The sequence below is a fragment of the Lutjanus erythropterus genome, chromosome 18, assembly GCF_056507025.1.
Source record: "Lutjanus erythropterus isolate fLutEry1 chromosome 18, fLutEry1.hap2, whole genome shotgun sequence".
Taxonomy (NCBI): Eukaryota; Metazoa; Chordata; class Actinopteri; order Lutjaniformes; family Lutjanidae; genus Lutjanus; species Lutjanus erythropterus.
In genome coordinates this window covers 22,301,645-22,324,109 of record NC_139334.1, presented here as the reverse complement: position 1 = coordinate 22,324,109, position 22,465 = coordinate 22,301,645, and the positions used below count along the sequence as shown (strand labels likewise).

General features: G+C 40.0%; 1 protein-coding gene across 8 annotated transcripts in view; it reads left to right on the top strand.

Annotated features, from left to right (window-relative positions):
• Window positions 1–22,465, top strand: part of tnika (TRAF2 and NCK interacting kinase a) — a 97,575-nt gene that overhangs the window by 45,638 nt on the left and 29,472 nt on the right. For all 8 annotated transcript variants that reach the window (XM_084741917.1, XM_084741913.1, XM_084741919.1 and 5 more), the window contains exons 3-13: window positions 3,775–3,831; window positions 5,906–6,031; window positions 8,279–8,389; window positions 12,332–12,422; window positions 12,908–13,038; window positions 13,850–13,904; window positions 15,262–15,340; window positions 15,465–15,640; window positions 17,696–17,762; window positions 17,850–18,048; window positions 20,244–20,360. In XM_084741917.1, coding sequence (XP_084598043.1) covers window positions 3,775–3,831; window positions 5,906–6,031; window positions 8,279–8,389; window positions 12,332–12,422; window positions 12,908–13,038; window positions 13,850–13,904; window positions 15,262–15,340; window positions 15,465–15,640; window positions 17,696–17,762; window positions 17,850–18,048; window positions 20,244–20,360 — 1,209 coding nt within the window. The remainder of the gene's footprint in view (window positions 1–3,774; window positions 3,832–5,905; window positions 6,032–8,278; window positions 8,390–12,331; window positions 12,423–12,907; window positions 13,039–13,849; window positions 13,905–15,261; window positions 15,341–15,464; window positions 15,641–17,695; window positions 17,763–17,849; window positions 18,049–20,243; window positions 20,361–22,465) is intronic.

Below are 22,465 nucleotides of genomic sequence, written 5' to 3'. Positions count from 1 at the left end.
ATATTAAAACCCTAACTTTCTTTTAGCAATAAATCAGCGACTTTCAAAGTTTTTTTATTTATTCCAGAGGAGCTGTTTAATGAGAAATTTAATTCACAGCATTAAATTCACATCATTCAGGGACCTGATGTTAACATATTGGCAGTCTTGTGGGAACCCTCCAAACGTACAAGTGCAGGGTTTTGTTCCTGCTTACAGCTCAGAGAGAACATGATCGCTTCCTCAAAATCAAAATCGTGGTGACTTTTGAAGTAGAGGTCGACTGATTATAAGCCTGGTCAATTATCAGATCCGCTATTAGGCATTTCTATGATTATTGAAGTTCTTTATGAAACTTTTTTGTTTATTTATTTATCAAAATGTTCAGTTAATTTGTCGTTAAAAATCTGCTAGCAAGTCTGGGTAGTTTTTTTTTTTTTTTAAAGTTCTAAGTAACAACTCAGAGCAAACTGAAAACCTCCATTTGAACCCACCGATAGACTCTGGAGGAGCAATAAAATCTTTTAGAAAAAATTAAACGAATAAAATCATTGTACAATTAATATTTTGTGTCAAGTTATTTATTTATTTTCATAAGTAGCCATGTGATAAGCAGGATAATGTACAGTGAACAGGTCATTATGGGAAATAAACGCCTTTTCATCGGGGTCCTGCATCACCCTGTCTGGGTTTATTTCTCAATAATGACCTGTGCACTGTACATTACAGACTATATATCGATATGTTGTTTGTTTTTTCAGAACATAATGCGATTGTTTTTATTTATTTGCATTTTTTTGTTTTATAGGCAGCATTTTATGTATATTTGATCATTTTTCTTAATTCAAGCCAGTATATACAGTATAATTACATAATAATATTAAATAATTTTATTCCATTTGTGTTTTTAAATGTATAGTTTATTTTTAGTTTATAGTTACAGGTATTTATAATTATTACTGTTGACATTTTGGACAATAATTTGCCTCCATTACATATCTTCGTCACTAGTGTTTGAGGGATCATTACCATATTGACATATATATTGCAATATCTATATCAGATTTTTCTTTTACTCCCTAATATTGGTATCGTCATTGGCCTCAGAAATCCAGAATCACCTGGGCACTACTCTAAATTTAGAAGATATTCAGTTTTACTGCAAATGTATATCATTTCATGAAATTGGCTATTGGCTTCCTTGATTGCTAATAATCAGTATTAGTATTGGTGATTGTACCTTTAATACTATTTTGAATTCATTAAATTCTTCCTTTCTTTCATTTGGAGTTTGACCTCCAGCCTAAAGTCGGTGAGAAAAAAAAAAATCACTATTTGGCCCTAATAGAGATTTGATCATACAATTATGTTGACCACTGACTAGTTTTACTGCTGTATAAAATGTGAGGAAGAAGTAAGATATTGAGCTGCCTACATTATTTGGCAGTTAAATTAATAACTGTATGTATTGAATAACCTCCGTCTCTGAGGCTATTCATCAAGTGAAGTGAGTTTTGGTGAGGCTGTGAGCACAATTGATCTGTTAAAATGAGATAAAAGTAAAATGTGAGGCGGTGAGAATGACTAATGACCAGTGGCGGGGTGCAGAAACGCCACTGTTACTGTAAAAATCACTCCTGCGAAACAATGGACCCACCAACGTCAAAGTTCTTTTTGTAGCGTTCCTCGCCTCTGTTTGGGCTGAGCGCTCATTATCAGGACGGCCCTTCGATTAAAGCCCTCAGGAGGTGCTTTCGAGCCAGACCATTAATGCCATCTGGTTTATAACAATTCCACCCGGAAAAAACAGTCCTGCCCTTGTTTTGAGTGTGTGCGCGTGTCCTTGACTGTGTGTGTATGCATTTGTTTGTTTGTGCCACTGTGGCTAAGCTGTTCTTCTCAGACTCAAACATGCTAATCAGTTGAGTCCAGACAGGTGGAAGTAATAGCCGTCAGTGGTTTTAGCGGCTCTAGCCCTGTTAGCTTCATTAGCTAATCACAGCCACAGATGCTCTGTTGCAAACGAACCACTTGGGCCTTCCATTCGCCCCTCAGCTTCCAATCTCCCAGTTTCCTCGCCTCCTGGCTCCCCCAGGCATCTGCCTAGCCTCGATATTACACAACACGGTCAAGTGTGTGGATCGGCGTCTGTCTTTGTCTGTTCCTTTCTCTATCTTGCATATCTTAGACACTGTCTGCTCTTTTTCTGACTATGATTTGACATTTTCAGCGTTGGACTGATGCTGCAAATCACAGTGAGATATAATGGGCTATCAAGCAGTCTAATGCAAGGCCTGTCATGTCCTTGATTTCAGTCAGAGACACTGTTGATATCTGCTGTCAGCTGCTGAAAGCCTCAATCCATAATGTTCAACCACATAAAGTTTATTCAGATAACTGAAAAGTTTGACTTGATATCACATTTTGATCAGAGCAACACAACAAACCTTTAAAGTTGGAAAAGGGTGACTAAATGTAGTTCACCTATCAGAATTTAGCATGTTTGAATGCTCTTTCTCTGCTTTTAAGCCCCAGGTCTGATATACCAATTGACTGCTGCTGCAAGTGACTTCAGGATATGAATAAGATCGATAACACTTTGGATTTGTTATTAATGTAATTTTAACATGAATTAAAACTCGCTCACCGCCAGCTTATCTGTCTTTGCTAAGCTGGAAGTGTTTCCTCTTTTCGTCTGGCACAGTTTGCATACTGGTTTTTGCAAAGTTTATTATTAATCCCTGTTTAACTGCCTGGAATGCAAAGTACCTCCATACACGACTCGGTTTACTGTTTTTCTTGTCAATAAGGTGGAGCTGTCACTGCAGCTGCAAATTGTCGCTGTCTTAGACACGCTCTTGACTGGCTCTTCCATGCCACATGACTTATGTGTATATACCAAGGTTGGGTGATGTGGTAAAAGTTTTACAACCGGCCATCGTCAGCTCATCAGCTGGTGATTGGCGATATTTTTCGCCGTCTGAATTCAAGTTTCTCTTGTTTCACCAAACTGACACAAGCTTAACTGGCTTATTAACTCCTCATAAAACTCACCAAAACCGTCTTTGTTGGTCTGTCCACTCTTCCAACAATCACCAACTCTGGTTTGGTCGAATTAAATCCTTAATTCACCGCGTGAAAAGAGTGCAAAGAGTCTAACTCTGCAGGCTGTTTACGTCTAACTCCTCGCCCGTCTCAGCACACTCATGGTCCGGCTGAGCGGGTGCAGTGCAGACCATCACAGTGGTTTGCTACTGTACTGTATAGTGACAAATATAGCCCCAAAAATTGCCCCAGGATTCAGTCCATCGTCAATAGGCAATATATTTGTCCAACACAAGTCTATGCCGTCCCTATCAATTGCATCCCAGGTATACGGTGCTGTAGACGAACGAGTAGCCTCAGAATTTTGGCATCAACTTGGTAGCAACCTAGTGGCTCTCATGGCATCCCTGGTCAGTTGTTAGTTAATGTATTTTGTGTCTTAGTTTGGGAATAATAGCAATATTTTGGTGGTGCAGTGACACTTGTGTTTACATTTTGGATTGTGTCTTAAAAAAGTTGAGGTCACTTATTGTATTTGCTTCTTATCGGGGTGGATCACCTTTCTTTTATAACAGATTAGTGTTTGAATGATAGAAAAAAAACCTAAAACTGTGCATGCACTACATTTTCTTGAGAAAACTGCAAACCAACTGATGTTTTTCTTCTCTTCTTTCTTCCTCTTCCTCTTTCCTCTGTCTTTCGTGTCTTCCTGCATCTCTGACTGTCCTCCTCCTCTCCTTCCTCCACCAGGGTCGCCATGTTAAGACGGGGCAGCTGGCAGCCATCAAGGTCATGGATGTCACCGGGGTAAGACTCGCACAAACATGCGTGCGCTCTCGGACACACGCGCACGTACCCACGCACAGCGAATCATCTCAAGTGATTATACCACCACCGACCATGTCATCTAATTATGAGCGATGAGTCATTGGCGGCGTGCGCGCGTGTGTAGGTGCGTGCGCGTGCGTGTGCGTGTGATGTGGCAGAGAGGAAATGAGGACAGGCCTATTGCCATGGTAATATTAGCTGGAGGTATTAGGACAGCAGTGTGGTCTCAGGCGTGTCTGTAAAGCAGGAGGGAATCTCAGCTATATTTAGAGATCCTCTCACCCTACGCCTCCCCGTCAGCACTCAGCTGCCAGCAAAACAATAGAACACTGCAGGAATGAAGCAACAAAGGAACCGATGAATGAATGAATGAATAGCAGCATGAATGAATGAATAAGGAAATGAACATATGCAGATGTGTGGGGATGACTGAATGTGCACATCAGCAAAGCAACAGAAGTGTGAACAATGAATAAACAAATAAATGAAACTGGGTGTGAATGACTGTGTGTGAATAAATCTGCTTAAATACAATAAAATGAATGACTATTAATTAATGATTGAAAATTAAATGAAGGGCACAAATTACTGACTTAATTAGTCGCTACTGCAGTCTGAGAAATAAAATGATAACTAGAACCATAGAGGGTTCTTCAGCTGGTCCCTTATAGGAGAACCTTCCCGGTGGAAGCTTTTATAAAGGTTCCACTCAGAAGCCCTGTAGAGAGTTCTAGCTAGAACCCAACATAAAAGGTTATACCTAGAACCATCTGTGAAAGTTTCTGGCCAGAAATCCCTATGAGAGGTTCTACACAGAACCCTTCTATGGTGTAATAATTCCTCTCAGAACCCTGTCTGGGGGATCTGTCCATTAACTTTCTGCCCTTGAAGGGTGCTAATAAGAACTCACCCACAGAGTTCTCCTGGGATCCCGTTTTATATTCCAAGAGATTTATTTAGAACCCATTCAGGGGGTCCCACTGAGAACCCATTTCTTTTCCAATAGCTTTATCTAGAACCCACCCAAGGGTTCTACAGATGACCCTTTTATATTCAAAGAGTTTTATTGAGAACCCACCCATGGGGTTCTATGGAGAACCCTTTTATATTCCAAGAGTTTTTTTTTCTAGAACCCATACAGGGGGTTCTATAGAGAACCCCTTTATATTCCTAGAGTTTCATCCAAAACCCACTCGGTGGTTTTGCAGAGAACCCTTTTATATTCCAAGAGTTTTATCCAGAACCCATTTAGGATGTTCTACCTCTTTATATTCCAAGAGTTTTATCTAGAACCCATACAGTGTATTTTTCTGAGAACCCTTTTATTTTCCAAGAGTTTTATCCAGAACCCACTCAGGGGATCCTACTGAGAACCCTTTTTATATTACAGGGAGGATTTTATCTAGACCCACCCAGGGGGTTCTACAGAGAACCCTTTTATATTAAGGTACAAAGACCCCTTGACAAAAGAGTTCTTCAAGCATCTCAACAATCCTCAAAGAACTCTCTCTTCCCAAAAGGGTCCTCTGGATTACCAAAGATCCATGACGAATCATTTCTTCAAAAAAGGGTTCTTCAAAAGCAAATGTTCTGATTAGGACCCCAGCTCTTCAGTGAGAACCCATGTGGAACCCTTATTTCTAAGAGTGTAATCAGCTTACTAAAACAAGTGCTTTTGTTTCATGGCTGGTGAGCACTAAATTGAAGTAATCAATGCTTAATTTTCTGACATTGTGCATAATGAATAAGAAATTGCAGTTTTAAGTAACCGACTGCCACCATAACGACTTGTTTCAAACAACCGCTTTTGGCTTTGTGGCAGCAACCCCCTAAAACGAAAGTAATTAAAAAGTAATGCTGTTACTGTGGAATATTTAGAGCCCAGCTGTGTGCTTCACGTCAACAGATTTTGGTATTTAAATGGATTCAAAATGCAAATCATCAACAACTTCATCTCTTTTGCTCTGTCACCATCCTATTAAGATGTGTGAGGGGTCACAAATGGAGGTTGTGCTTTAACGCCTGTTGGTTTTTCTCTTCTCATGTGTGTCAGGATGAGGAAGAGGAGATTAAAGCGGAAATTAACATGCTGAAGAAGTACAGTCACCACCGGAACATCGCCACCTACTATGGAGCCTTCGTCAAGAAAAATCCTCCTGGCATAGATGACCAGCTATGGGTATGGCTTTATTTGTGTGTGTGTTTGTGTGTGTTTTGGTCTGCATGTTTGCAGCTATGTGACTGGGTTGCACCAACTAGGATTATTTTTTAAAAACCTGATTATATTGCACCAAACCTCTAAACTAGTTTAAAGAAAGATTGCATTTAAATCTCTCTTTAAACCTCAGTTTAGTTTTTAACCCTAAACCTAAAATTTGCTTTTGTTTCACCAAAATTTCAAGCTCCATTTTAAAATGTGATCCAGTATTATATTTAAACTTATATTTGAGGAGGTTTAAGTGTAAAAATTGCTGAATTATTGAGCAAAATAATCAAGTTCCTCAAAGGGACAAACTCAACCCAAACAGTCTTCCAGTTTCTACCAGGCAGTCTGTGGTTCATTACTACACTGTTGTTCATTTTTAATCTTCTATTATATGATTATGCTACTATAATACTAATACTATACTTCTCTAATTTATTTATTTTATTCATAAAAACAGCACACATTAATCAACATTTCTGTAAATATGCTAGTGTTAGCCAGAGGGCCATGCAGAGCAAGATACAGTCATTTTTTTAAAATAAACTTTTAATTTAGTTAGCTAGCAATTTAATATTTTGTTAGTTTCTTTGCTAGCTACCGAACAGTGTCAGGTTTTTAAGGAATACAGAGCAGCCCAATGTTAACCATTTACCCTCCTCTTTTACACTTGCTATGTGCAGACAGCACACAAATTATTTTTAGTTATTGATTTTATTTATTTTAATTTGGTTAAGCAAGCCTCTTTATACCGATTAATCTATTTTTAATTAGGATTTACCCATTTTAAACCTAGTTTAAGTAAACTGCGACTAGAACTAATCTTAGATTAAATTAATCTTTGTTGGTTTAGCTTAGTAATGTGTTCGTTTGTGAAATGGAGTGGCTGCAGCCTTTAAGAGCAACACAGAACACGACAGAAAAAAGTGACTTTCCATTTATCACCCATACATTTATGTGAAAGATGTGAGTGTGTACTTGTGACCGCAGGTTTGTGTGTGTAAGTATATATACTTAACATGTGTGTGTGTGTGTGTGAAAGATATAAAGCATATGAATGAGTGTGTTGTTGGCTGGCTGCTGCAATAAATCATGTGTTAACGTGATCTAAGGGAGCTCTCTCTTCTCTGATCCTGTGGCATTCATCACACAACAATGGGAGGACACACACACACACACACACACACATATGCATATACACTCATCAGCCAGATATACTGCCTGCATAATTCCACCTGACTCGACAGCCTGTTTTCCCCGTGTGTGTGTGTGTTAATGAGTGCAACACGAGCAGGAGTGGCGTGTTTGCATGCGTTGACATGTATCCCCTCATGTTTATGCATATACGAGTGTGTTTCTTTTGTCTTTGCGTGTCTGAGTGCACTCACTCAACCCGGATGAGAGGGGTCGGGTATTAACTCGCCAACTTCCTCTCGCTCTGTAATCCAGAGTGATGATGAGGGCAGCTTGAAGCAGAGCCAGAACTGACCAGCTGAACTTTTGCCCGCGTATCGGCGGGGATGCGATGCAGGAAGGATGAATGAGGAGAGGAGGAGAGACGACGGCATGAGGCGGTTAAGGATGGACAGAGGAGCGGGACGGACAGAATGGACACATTGTGTTTGGGTCAAGAGATGAACGTGATTCATTCATGTGATCTGGTGACCTCGTTGAGTCAGTTTATGAAGTCGTTTCTGTGGTCTCTGACTGTAATCATGGCTGTCTGCTCATGTGTGTTGTGTTGATGTGTACTGCTCTCTGTATTACTAATGCTATTACAGTAATGCAGTTATGTGCATTTTCTTTATGAGGTGCATTGCATTGAAGAAAGCACTTTTTATCCCGTGCACACTGGTCAGTACCAGTCTATAAAATTTAATACATTATCAATACACAATGGATTTTCTTCCTATGCACCTGTCTGCAAGAAAACGATCGTTTGCATTAGCCTTTAATTTTCTTTTTGAGTAGTATTTGACAACCTGGGAATGAGACTCAACGTTCAGCTATCTTTCTCCAGAACTGCCTACACCAGCTTCAGTTAATTAGTAGATATACAGAAAATTAATTTGCAACTCAGTTGTCATTTTGAAAACAACAGCACCAAACATTTGACTTCTGGAAAATTCTTCACGCATTTGTTTTTTCACAATTTGCTGATCTTTTATTGACCAGCGTCCTTTCTCAGAACAGTCATTAACCAACTTTGTGTGTCGTTTGCAGCTGGTCATGGAGTTCTGTGGAGCCGGCTCGGTGACGGACTTGATCAAGAACACCAAGGGCAACTCTCTGAAAGAGGAGTGGACCGCTTACATCTGCCGAGAGATTCTCAGGGTAAGCGTCCCTGTTGCCAGGTTGGAGCTGCACAAACAAACAAAAAAAAACACTTTTCAAGACGTTGTTCAACTCCTACACCTGTCCTCCTCGAGTAAGAAATGAGTGCATGTGAACACTGAAGAAACGGAGAGAGATCCCTGATGATGCTTTCCTCCTGAATGCATGAATAAGACCGTGGGAGCTGTGTGAAGGAAAACGCCTGTATGATGATTCATCATTACTCACACAAGATGCCGTTAGTAGATGCTCCTCGAAATTGATCAGACCTCTTTTATGGAAAATTATGTTCTCAAATTATGGACATTATGGCAAAACAGAGCTACCTAAAAAAAACAACAAAAGTGAAGTAACTCTACTTGACAAAGCAAAGTACTTACCAGTACCTTCCATCCGTGACTTTGTTTTTCTTTTTAACAAGTTGAAGCTGAGCTGTGGCTGCAGCTGCACTTGTTCCCATCTTGAACGTGTTCCTGTTCTTCCATGCTGATAATAGTTCTTTTGGCTTTTCACAGCAGACTAGAACACCCGTGGGCGTATATGCTGTCCCCTTCAAACCTAGAAAAACCGCCTGCCCAGTATCCACGGCGCTGTAGAAGAGCGAGCACTGTCATGTTTGGTACCAAAACCTCCGATTGTTATGACATCCCTCACAAGACATTACAAATCTGAATCAGAGAGTCTTCATGGGAGAATATTCAGATAATCAAGAATTAGAAACCTTATTACGTGGTAACAAAAATCTGCACTGTTGTTTTATTCTTTGGTTCCCCAAAGTACTTCCTTGTCCGAGCACAGGTACAACATGCTCCAACTCCACTGACTAAGCAGAAGTTCAACAGCAACCACAGCAACAATAAAACATTTTATGATCAGGTTCTTGATTATAGATAACAACAAACAAGAGTTAAAAACGCAATAATGACTTTTTTTCTTTCTCTCTCTGTTATCGCTCTGGCTGCAGGCAGAACACAGGCAGTAACAAGTCATGTCAGAACAGTCTCATGGTTTCTGCTGAGGACACGGTTCAGTTTCACAGTCGTAAAAATACTGAGTTTCTGGCATCTGTGAACTGAAGAGTTGATCCTCTATGTTTAAAATGCCCCTTATGCAATATTAATTAGCAATGACCGTTGTAGCTATTGACACAAGAACTGACTGACAGCTGATCCTGAAGTTTTCCTGTTTAAAATGAATTAAATCAGTGCTTATAGCTAAAATAAACATATTTTAAAACATTTTATTGTGTCTATCAGAGTGAAAAAGCGCTTTTTCTTGTTAATGATCCTTCCTCAGTGCCTTTAGTTACTTTAATATCTTAGTTGCAAAATTTTGCACTTCTACTGAAGAGACTACCTATGTAGTTTTTCAAGTAGAGACGGAAAAACTTGAAGCAATGACCATTAGATGTCATTAGAGATGAAGGAAACATGCTAAATTCACATTTCTATTCTGTGCTGTAACTTGCTGTTGTTGTCTGCCCGTTTCACAATAATTCAGTTTAGTTCAAAGTTTAAATTAATGCTGAATTTTTGCCAAATGAGTTGGTGCCTGTTTATGAGTCCTAAGAAAGCATTAAAAATCTTGTAAAAGGCGTATAGATGTGAATAACAGTTAAACTGAGCAAAATTTTAATGAGGTCCTGCTTGCAAGCATTTACTCAACTTCGACTGCAGCGTGTGTATTTTCAGAGCAGTGGGCTTTTGATTTCAGGATAACAGACTTGCTTTACACTGTGCATTGCTTACAGTTTTAAACAGCTGATTAACTCACAGCCTAGGACTCGTCCTCGTGTGCTATTGTCAAATTATAATGTGCTTATAATGTGCTTGTTTTGTCCAGCGATCCTGCAGCCGACCTGAGCGGACAACTCACTTCAACCGTAGACTTTATATTAAATGGGGGTTCAACCTATTTAAAATACAGCCTATGGCTTCAAATGGCTGTTTAGACTGTGGTGCTGATTTTTGGACACACAATTGTTATGTAAAGCTCCTTTAAACATTAATAATGACAACAAAAAAAGAAAAAAAATGTATATACAAAACAGAAAAATCCAAACACAAACCAGCAACAGCAACAACAACAGGCATATATATATATATATATATATATATATATATATATATACTGACATAAATTATACAGGAATGTGACAATAAGTAAAGATGAAGCTATCGGCCATTGCCTTCCAGGGCCATGTGAGTCAGAGTTTCTGTAGGAAAGAACACAGAGATTTCTGAACTCCAGAATTTGTCAATCTATGAATGAGATGATGAGTCAGTTTTTGCCAGAGGGAGAAGGGCCAATTGATACATGCAGCAAGATACACCTTTTTGGCCAGAAATAAAAAAGTCGTTAACAGAAATTTCCTCTTCGTAAGAAAAATATTTTCCTGAATATTGTTTCAACAGGTAAAACGAAGAAGACAGCGTGAGAGTAAGAAATGCTTTATTCATATTACACATGGAAACAATGTGCTGCACAAAGCATGAGAACCCGCGAAGACTAACAGTTGATAATAAAAATAATAATTAAGACTAGTATAAGTTAATAAAACTTATTTCATTCGTATGTCAATGTTTTAATTGGTCCATTTGTGATCAGATCACCTCATTGGCTGTTTGACATTGTACTCAGTACTCAGTTATGATTTCAGAAGTAACTAAATAGATTACATCTTGCAATGCACGCTTAAGTAAGAGGAGAAGTACAGACGTGAAAATCCACTCATAAAAGTACCCAAAAAAACTACTTAATGACAGTAATCTGAATATTTGTAATTAGTTACTTCCACCCCGTTTAATGAAATAATCGTAAACCTTCTCTCTCGGTTCATCAGTGTTTTATAATTGTTGAAGATCTCCAAACATTGACCACGATCGCCATCGGTTGTTTTGTGCTCCATGATATCTGTGTTCTTGGAGCGGCGTGAGGCGATGAATCGAATCTTCTTGGGAAATCTTAACTCGTTCTCCCACGTGTTTATCTCCTCTATCTGATATTGCTGGTTTCTTGTTCTGAGGGCTGTAGCCTCAAACAGAGAGCAGCAATATCCCTGCCTCTTGTCAGTTACACGCAGTGCGGCTCTGAACTGAGGCAACAATGGTTTCCTTTCATCCACTTTTATTTCTCGTTTCACCCTCCTCATCTCTCATCTTATATCCTGCTCTCTGTTTTCTCTCATCCTGCCCTGATTTAGTCTTTCCTTGTGTTTTTTTCTTTCTGCATGCTTCTGTCCCTTCACATTTTGTCTCTCTTCTTCCCCTTTGTCTTTGTTTTCTTTTTTCTATTTTTGTGTCCTTTTCTATCTTTTTCCTGTTTTCCTTCTGTCCCTTTTAACATTTTTCCTCTCCCAGCTGTCTCACATTTCTCTGTTCTGCTTGTTCAAGTTCAGTACAAGAGGCTTCACTAAAATAAGACTGAAAAAATTAAACTTTCAAAGCACAAACAGCTGACACATTACTGTATTTTGCTTGGAGTTAGACAAATCTGGGAAAGTTAGAGATGCACTGGGCATATTTACACATTACAAAATCATACACTGGTATTATTATATTGCAGGTTAACTTCAAAGAATGAGACTATTGGAGGATAATTATTGATGGAGATCTCCAAACAAAGAAATGGACAAGTCAGCCGAAGCTAAAAGTTAATGATTGGACTTTTCTATAATAATTATGTTAAAATATTTACAGGCAAGTAAATCCTCAAAAATTGATGTACAATAGTACTTCTGCTGCTGTTTTTCTCTTGAAAAAAGCATTTTTTGTAAGAAAAAGGTCAAAGGTCAAGGTCAGTTACACATTAGCAACCCTGGAGCTTCTCGTCCCGCTCGAGGACGCTTCCATTCGGACATGAGCTCTTTATATAAAAGTAACAATAATGATAATAACCATGACTTGGCGTTCCTTCACTGTGTGTCTCTGTCGCTGTCTGCAGGGTCTGACTCATCTCCATCAGCACAAGGTCATCCACAGAGACATCAAGGGACAGAACGTCCTGCTGACTGAGAACGCAGAGGTCAAACTAGGTCAGTCTGTCATCTAACCGCCGCTTGACAAAACGGCTTTAGGATTGGGAGGGCAGGAGGAGGTGTAAAGTTTCAGATGGCTCAGAGGTGCATGCATGTGTGTGTGTCAGTGTGTGTGTGAGGCTTTTCTTTCTTCTTTTATGCTGAATACCAGCCTACTCATCTCTCTGTAGCTCTGCCACTGTTCCTGCTGCAGATTGCTGAAGAAGGAACTCTCTCTTTCGCTCTCCCCCTAAAGCCCAGTGGGGAGGGGATTATAAAGAGCGTGTGTGTGTGTGTGTGTGTTTGTAAATCGGGCAAGCCTTTGCAGGTTGGGTAATTCATTCCTGTTTAGAGTCCATTATCAAATTCAGTAAAGCCCACTGGTGTGCTGGCACATCAGGACGCACACAAACAAGCATGCAGCGGAAAACAAATGTATAAGTAAACTGCGGACTATCTCCTGAAGGATTTTGTGTCTGTGTGTTTGTGTCTTTGTCCCGCAGTGGATTTTGGTGTCTCGGCCCAGCTGGACAGAACGGTAGGGAGGAGGAACACGTTTATCGGGACGCCATACTGGATGGCGCCAGAGGTTATCGCCTGCGATGAGAACCCAGACGCCACGTACGACTTCAAGGTGACTTCAAACATGCCGATGCACTGCAAACTCAAAATCTTCCTCAGTGTGTTTGTCTAATTTCCAGTCAAAATATCTCATTACACTTAATTTGAGACACAGTCATCTAACAAGTAACATTTCCATGACTTGTTTTTAGATAATGCATCTATATCTTAACCTGCAACACACAATTTTTCTAACTAGCTGTCACATCTGTGAAGGCTCCATAAATTTTCATAAGTACAAACAGGTTTTGGAGCGACATATGCTGCCATCCAGACATCGTCATTTTCACGGACGCACCTGCTTATTTCAGCAAGACAATGTCAAGACACATTCTACACTTGTTACAACACTGTGTGTTCATAGTAAAAGAGTTACTAGACCGACCTTCCTGCAGTCCAGACGTGTCACGATGTTCCCAAATGCTTAAAATAAAAGGCGATGTATCACAGTGAAAACAAACTATTTTTCTCTTGTTCCACTGGCAGATTTCTGTTACGTATTACAAGCAAAAAAATACCATGGACTCATGTTTTGTGCTCCTGCTGCCTGAGCTTCCTCAAGTCTGAGGAGGAGGCGGCGGGGAAAAATAGCTCGCTTTAACCGTAGACTGTATATTAGATAGGATTTCAACCTATTGAATATACAGTCTGTCTCTCCAACTCACTATTTGGCCTGCAGTATTTATTTTTGGACACGCAATTTTTACATATTGCTCCTTTAAATATATTAACTTTATTGTTTTTCCACCTTGTGATCTGCACCGTCTGTTCTACTTTTTTCTGTTCACCCTGAGTATTTATGCACTGTGTCTCTGTCATTACAGAGTGATTTATGGTCACTGGGGATCACGGCGATAGAGATGGCTGAAGGAGCACCACGTACGTACCCAGTCATTAACCCACACCTCTGCTACACATCATTACTTAGCGCTGCTGCATTAGATCACTGTAATCAGGAGTTGGATCATTTTTCAGGCCGGGCTAATACACTTCATCTGCAGCTATAATTTTAACGAAGGCCAAGGAGCGGATGTAAAATTGGTTGTAGAATTGCTGTTTCTTCTTCTCTCTTTTCTCTTCATTTTCATTCGTATGATGATTATAATTTCGTTCCAGTAAAAAAATTAACTTCTGGTGAAAGTCTGTCCCGGCTACAGTCGGTAATTGAGCACAGTAATCATGAAGGACATCATTTAGTTTTGTCAAGGTTGTTCAGTTCGAGCTCTAATCAAGGATATTACAGTGCTGCATGTTGGAAAAACCTCAAACTGGATGAGAATATCTCAGTTCACAAGTTGAGCATGTATAGATGTAAACGCAGAGTCCTGAAGTGAAGTCTGAATATTAAAGGGATAGTTCAGACTATTTGAAGTGGAGCTAATGAGGTACTCATGGATAGGCAGTGTGTTAGCTGCAGTATTTGGAGGTTGGCACGCCCCCGCTGTGGAAAAGCAGAGAGAAGTACCAAAAGGAAGCTAAGCGATGAACTGCTGTGGACAGGGTTATCAAGAAAACATATTTTAGCTTCTGCAAAAAAGGTCCACCTTAAAGGGGGAAACTTCCATATTGCTCTCGCCAACCAAACCAAACTCCACTGGCAAAATCAGTAATTAGTAGTAGCAGAACGCAGGAGTTGCTGGACTACCACTGTCTACCACTGACTACCACTTAGTTTATTTGTGTTATTTTGTGACCTTGGTCATTTTAAAGCACCAAAGCCACACAGTAACACAAACAAACTAACTGATCAAGGCAGCAGTAGTCCAGCAACTCATGTGTGCTGTGAGGCAAAAATGCAGTTTTTCCTTAAGGAGGCTTTGGAGGGCGCAATGTTTGGCTCTCATAACAGCAATTTATGCAGGAAAAGTCTGTCTGACAGCAAAGTAAAGCGGCCATTGGTCAATACACTGACTATCCATGACTACCTCATACAACTCCACTTCAAATAATCCAAACTATCCCTTTAAAGACCATAAATAATCAAATGATGTAGCAGTACATGCACAAATGCCCATTTGTGAGATGGATTACCAACTCAGGTGTTACACAGGAAGACAAGACCTAATTGTGTGTGTAGAACTACTCGATTGTTATCAGTATTGACAGCATATATTGATCAGATGAGGGCTAACTCCAGCTGGCTTTGACTATATGCCATGCTAATGTTTTGTACAATTAGCTAGAAACATCCACCCTAACTCACCCATGTTTGGTTCCTTGATTTCTGACTCTTTAGCGCTGTGTGACATGCACCCCATGAGAGCCCTCTTCCTCATCCCGCGCAACCCCGCCCCCAGACTCAAGTCAAAGAAGTGGTGAGCGTTTATCTTGATAATTGTGTTAGCTGTCAGAGCAACACTATCAGAAGCAGGATAATCAGTTCAGACATACAAAGGATTACTGCGGGGGTTTTTTTAAGTTGTCTTTTTGGTGTTTTAGGTCGAAGAAGTTCCAGTCGTTCATAGAGAGTTGTCTGGTGAAGAGCCACAGCCAGAGACCTAGCACAGAGCAGCTCCTCAAACACCCGTTCATCAGAGACCTGCCCAACGAGAGGCAGGTCCGCATCCAGCTGAAGGACCACATCGACCGCACCAAGAAGAAGAGAGGAGAGAGGGGTGAGGAAGAACATGTGGTGCACGTATGGATTTAAACACAGATGTACATGTAGATTTACAAACGCTCGGCGTGTGGAGTGACAGTTTCATTAAACAGATACGCTTGATGGATGGCATCTTGCAGGAGTTAGCTAATGTTAAAGGGAGAGATTTGTATATATGTGCAATAATTACAGTCACAATACTTTATATCACTAAATTGTATTATATTAGTGGTTGTAATATAATTCTATAATTCTAATAATAATTCTTTTTAAGTTTTTCCTTCATTATTTTCAAAAATTACATACCCATTTAAAAAAATATCAGTATCAATATCAATATTGGTAAAATTGCATCAAAAATGATTGGTATTATATCAGATTATATAGAAAGTTGTGTATCGCCCAACTTCTAAGCCCAATAGTAACCATATTATTTTCAATTAAAGTTATAATCCTCAAAGGGACATTTCACCCCAAAATTCAAAAATACAATTTTCCCTCTTACCTGTAGTGTTATTTATGCATCTAGATAGTTTTGGTGTGAGTTGCTGAGTTTTGGAGATTTTGGCTGTAGAGACGTCTGCCTCCCTGTCAACAGAATGGGACTAAATGGCACAGAATAAAATACTTTTGAAAAATTCAGCACCAGTGTCCCTCTCCAGAAATCATGACTCGCTGACTCAAGATAATTTACAGACCTTGTTGGAAATATTTCCTTTGTAGTAGAAAGAAATTAGTTTTACTAGATTCTACTGCAGAAAAAAATAGTCCCTATATTAAACTGCTTACAACAAGGTTTGGATTTGATTTAAATTTATTAGTTTTGGTACTTTAAGCTCCACAGCCACCATTTAGTCCCATTATAGCGGAGAGAAAGCAGACGTCTCTATGGCTGATATCTCCAAAGCACAGCAACTCACACCAAAAGAATCCACTAGAGGCCAGAGGAAAATATGTATCTTTGGATTTTTAGTGAACTATCCCTTTAAATTATTAAGTTTTTGGTCATGGTTTATTTTACAACACTGGTAATTACTCTAACGACAGTAAGTGTGGTTTAATGCAACAGAAAATAGTGTTTGAGCAGCTACTTTTTCAGAAATACAACTGAAGAGCAGGTGGTATATCTGTTTACAGTGCAGCCAAACAAACTCACACAATTTTAAGAAATAAGTCAGTCATTAATTGTCTTTTTTGCATCATGCCATGAGCAACCATTTTTCCCACATAGCAGTATCGATGGCATGGACATTGATGAAAAACTACCAGCCATAAATATTATCAAAAACAGAGACAGATTTCATGAAAGCCTGAAGGCTTATAGCTTCAAAGTGCAGCCGGCCCACCCACTACACTCTGTGTGTGGCTGAAGTGCTCTCACCCACGTTCACAGATACACACACAGAAAAAAAGTCACAGCAAGGGTGAGATGTTATACACTTCCAGATGCAGACACAGATTCTCACACACATGTGTCGTCACATTGTTGGTTTTCAGCGAGGCGGGAAATAAAAGCGACAGACTTCCATTCCTCTAACACGGCACAGGCAAACACACACCAAGTCGGAGTGATAGACTGACAGTCGCACACAGGACTGCGGCAGCGAGAACCGCATTAACCGCTTCAAGAAACAACATACTGCGGGGCAGACATCGATGATGTATAGAAATGTCTTGTCATTGTAGAGACCGTGGCTTTCTCCAGCTGTCACTTTGTCACATTCGGAGGACAGGTCTGTGTGGATGTGTCTCAGGAAGAGCCACGCGGCTTCCACAACCGTTATGCTTTGAGCTCCGTTTGACTGAGAGAGCTCCGAGCTAATGTTCTCCACCTCGCTACACACAGTAAAATTACAATTTATACTCTTATTCAAAGCGGCTAAAAGAAAGTGCCTTGAAGGAGCGAGGATCGGGGAATGCCACAATCGTGAGCAGTTTAGTAATGAACAAAGGTAGTTCAAGTGAAAAATGAAAGTGGAATGGCTTTGCTCTCTGCTGGTTATTACCTTACTCACTTTAGTTTTATTCTTTTCTATTGTTTTTGCTCATAAAATGTTCCTCTCTCCATCAGATGAGACAGAGTATGAGTACAGTGGCAGTGAAGAGGAAGATGAAGAAAGAGACATGGGTGAACCGAGGTCGGCGACTTCAGAAATGTACAAAAATAACACCTTTCATGTCTTTTCGCTAAATTAAAATCATCCCTTTTATTTGTCCGCTACCAGCTCCATCATCAACATCCCCGGCGAGTCGACCCTGAGGCGGGACTTCCTGCGCCTCCAGTTGGCCAATAAGGAGCGTTCGGAGGCACAGCGGCGGCAGCAGCTGGAGCAGCAGCAGAACGAAGAGCACAAGCGCTTACTGTTGGCTGAGCGACAGAAACGCATTGAGGAGCAGAAGGAGCAGAGGCGGCGGCTGGAGGAGGTAAGCAGCGGGAGGAGGCTGAAGAGGAGGCGTTAGCCAGGAAGTACGTTTATCTACAGCAGCATGTATTAAAAAATATATATGTATTTCTAACACAGATAACCCAAATTTGGTTCAGGAGATTATACCAGATACACACAAATTTGATGGCTTTAGACTCGACCTGACAAAATGAAACACTTGCAACTGGACTTGGACTTTAACACCAATGACTTGTGACTTCACTTGGACATGGGGATGAGAACGGTAATGACATGCCATACCAATATCCAGTAATTACTGAATCAACCCTATCAATAATATAGATCAAAAAAATTAAAATATAACCAGTGTAAATTACAGACGCAAAACAGCTTGTTTTCAAGTTTTGAAAGCTTGCATGTTCTCCTTCATTATGCCTCACACTGGGCCATGGGCTTCCTCTAACTGCCAAAATATATATAATATATGAATTAAACGACTAGCCACAAATATAGTGAGTTATTCAAACCACCAAGGAGAAAGTGTTTTTTTCGAATGCTGTAATCTTAGTCAGCACTCCTCTGGCAGCAACACATTGTCTCTCCGTCTCCCCTCGCACCGTTTGTTGAGTAAGGACAGACAGACAAGTGTTTTATTATTCTGTGTGTTTAAATTGTTTGTGCGCCATGAATCAATGTTTCAGATAATTAATGTGCACCTAGAATTGTAAACCCTATAAAGACTAGTAAGTTCAGACTAATATTAACATAGTTTGTGAGCTGATGTTTATCTAACTTTAGCTTATCAGATAAGTAACTTGAGTCAGTGAGGCTGGAAACACTGTGACATTATGACTTTAAGGCTTTTTGACTTTGGACTTGAGTTGGGACTCAAGTGCAAAGACTTTGGACTTACTTGTGACTTGCAAAACAACTTTGACTTGGTCCCATCTCTGCCAGATAGAATAATTCCCATTTTAAAATAACTCTAAGGCTCTGTTCACTCTGCAGATCTGTTTGTTTGGCTGTTCACATTATTTTTTAAAAAGTGGCCCACTTCAGATTCCAGTTTCAACTGTTGACAGTCCTGAACTGACCTGCATGTGCAAAAACCCCCCCCCAAAAAACAAAGAACCCATCTCACCTCAGTACAATGTCTTAAGAAGGTAAACATGGAAGCCACTGAAGTCAGCATTTACAGTTTCATCTATAAATTGATGTGCAGTGTAAACCAGAGAATTCATGACCAGATGTTGACGGAGACAAAGATGAGGAAAAGGAGATCCAACTTTTTAATTATGGCTTTTTTGTGGAGCCATGGCTGTCACTTCTGTTCGGAGGTGTCTGTGGATGTGGAGTCCGACCCAGCAGTGATGCGAGGCTCCACAGAAACACATTTTTATCTAAAATTCAGGATATCATGGTGCATGTTATATGACTGCTCAGACTGAGGTCGCATTGCAAAAAAAAATCAGATCTCTATCTGATTTAGGACCACATATGGAAGTGATCCAAATCAGATTTGAATAGATCTAATTCCGTGTGACTTGCACTGTTCACACTGTTGTGAAAAAAAAAAACAAAACAAAAAAAAAACGATGAGTCATTTCTGAGCAACAAAATAACTAAAACAGATTTGGGCCACTTTTGCCTGCGGTGTGAACGTACCAAGATCCAAGAAGCCAATAAAAGCCCAATTTGTCCCATTCTCATAGTTCAAAACGACAAAATCTTATATTCACCATTCGGTAGAGGCTGAATAAGACAGGGAGACCAGCACAGAGACAGACACACACACACACACACATACACAACCCTTCCCCAGCGTCCCTCTCTTAGTTCCAGAGAGCAGGCTTACAGAAAGAAATCCTTAGCCCATAATCTGTGCACTCTCTCCGGGTTCCCACCAGGGCTGGCCTCCCAACGCACGGCTAAGCACCATAACTCGACTCAACTAACATGACCCCTCCGCTCAGGGCCAAGTGTGTGTCTGCGACTCTGTGTGTGCGCAAATGCGTGTGTGTTTATCCAAGTGTTTGCGTACTTGTACCCTGCGCAAATCTGTTACACTTCCTTCCATCATTAATGGAAGAAAACATGATCAAATAAGTCCACTTATCAAAGTTTCAGCGTGAGGATCTCTGCTGAGACACGATTTCTTAATTCGTGTGAAAACTGACAGCCCGTTGTGCTGCGATGCTGAATCTTCTTCCTGTGCTTCTGTTCTCCTCGCAGCAGCAGCAGCGAGAGCGCGAGCTGAGGAAACAGCACGAGAGGGAACAGAGGAGGCGCTATGAGGAAATGGAGCAGCTCCGTAGAGAGGAGGAGAGGAGGCATGCAGAGAGAGAACAGGTTCATACACTTACTGTAATATTATATTAAAGCATTCGTACTGTATGAGCACAGACAGGATGGTGCCACAGAAAGTTGTAACACGATGACAACTCCAAGTCCAAAATCCCTCATTTGCCCTTAAACTTTTTGTTGTTTTCTGTTTCTTTTTATAGCAACATCTTCCCCCGTCATCCTGACTCACTCTGATTGTACTTGTCTTCTTAAATTACCTCAGAGGCATATTTTCCTAATGCTATTCTTTCAGACTTCAGTTTCAGAGACACAGAAACCGGACATTTTTAATCTGATGATACATTGTTTTTCCTGTGCTCTTGGTCCCATCAGGTCACTTTCTTCCTCTCAGCTCCGATCTCGCATGCAAAAATGTAAACACTATCAACTTCTTTTGTCTCTGAATATGTCTATTTTTTTAAAGTCATATCAGTCTAAGTCTTCGGTTGAGCTGTTTATCAAATAGTATTGCAACAACATGTGTAAGATTGAGGGGGATTTACTGGCAGAATATGGCAGAAGTTGAATATAATATTTTCATTTTGTCAGGGCTGGGCAATATATCAACATTAGATCAATATCATGACATGAGACTAGATATCTTCCTAGATTTTAGATGTTATATGGCCAAAATTTAGCTTTTTCTTGTTTTAAAGGCTGCATTGCAGTAAAGTGATGTTACTTTCTGACTGCTCCATTATTTGTCTTTACCCACTTAGTCATTATATCCACATGAGTGATGATTGTTTATCAAAAATTTCATTGTGTTGATATTTTCTGAAAGCATCAGTAGTCATCCCTACAATATTGTCACAATATCAAAGTATTTGGAAGTTTGATCTACAGAAATGCATCATGTTTATATTGTGTATACTGAGCAAGCCATATTGCCCAGCCCTAATTAGTGTAAAATCTGAAATAATCACCTGAAAATAAGAATTGTTGTATTTTATTCACCTCAGAATGAGCTGTTTATGTCCAGAGAGCGTTTCTACAGTAGCCCAAAACGGACAAACCGGCTCTAGATACGTCCTTTATTGTTTTTCACATATTTTGCAGCCACCGTATTCTCCTGTGTGCTTGGCAGAGGAGGCTGAGGCGAGATGTTTACAAGCTGCAGTCTCATCGCTAGATGCCGCTAAATCCTACACAGTGGTCCTTTAAATGCTGCAAAAATAAAAGCGCAAAATGATTTCTCTCCATCAGTTGTCTTAAAGAGAATGAACAGACTCAACAACAGATGCAAAAAATACAAGCAAAAGAAAGAGATTATCACTTTCAGAGAAGTTGTTCTCTAGTGTCAGCAGTTCCTTGAGGATGAAAATCAACACATGCCCTTGGATATATTACCTGGCAGTATTATAAGGCGCCAACTAATGGCTGGTCTGCCACAGTTAGGCACGCGATACCAGAAATTTAGCAGTCAATATCAGTACCAGTGAAATTCTACATTCCACCGTAAAAAAAAACAAAGCAAGAAATTCTACACTCCTCCACTAAAAACATTTTAACATTACAAAAAAACAGGCTTGTAGTCTACAAGTAATAAATTAAAAAATAATAACGGTTGAACGTTGTTGGCTCCTCAGCAGTGCCAGCTGTTTCAATGTGTGTTTCAGGTAATAATACTGCAGATATATTGTTAAAAGTAAGGTTAACATGAAATGGAACTCACTCTGCTCATGTTAAGTTGGAGGTGTTTCCACTTTTTCTTGGACAAGTTTATGGAACCATAAATTATGATCTGCCCCAAACACAAAATATCTCCTTACACGACTCTCTTTACTGTTTTTCTTTTTGACGAGTCGAGGCAGAGCCGTTGCTGCAGCTGCACTTGTCACCATGTTCAGCGTGTTGTTCGTACATGCTGGGAGGTTCCTCTTACTTTGGCATTTAATGGCAGACTAGAACACTTATAAGCATATATGCTGCCCCCATCAGGTCTGGAAGGATTGCATCCCCGGCACCTACGGCACCGACACGTTTAAGTATTGACTTGGTGCTACATCAGTTCTCGTCACATCCCATAAAAAAAAAAACTCCTACTTTTGTTTCTACTCATGTATGTAATATGATTCTTCTGTATCTTTCCACATCTTTCCTGCTTTCTT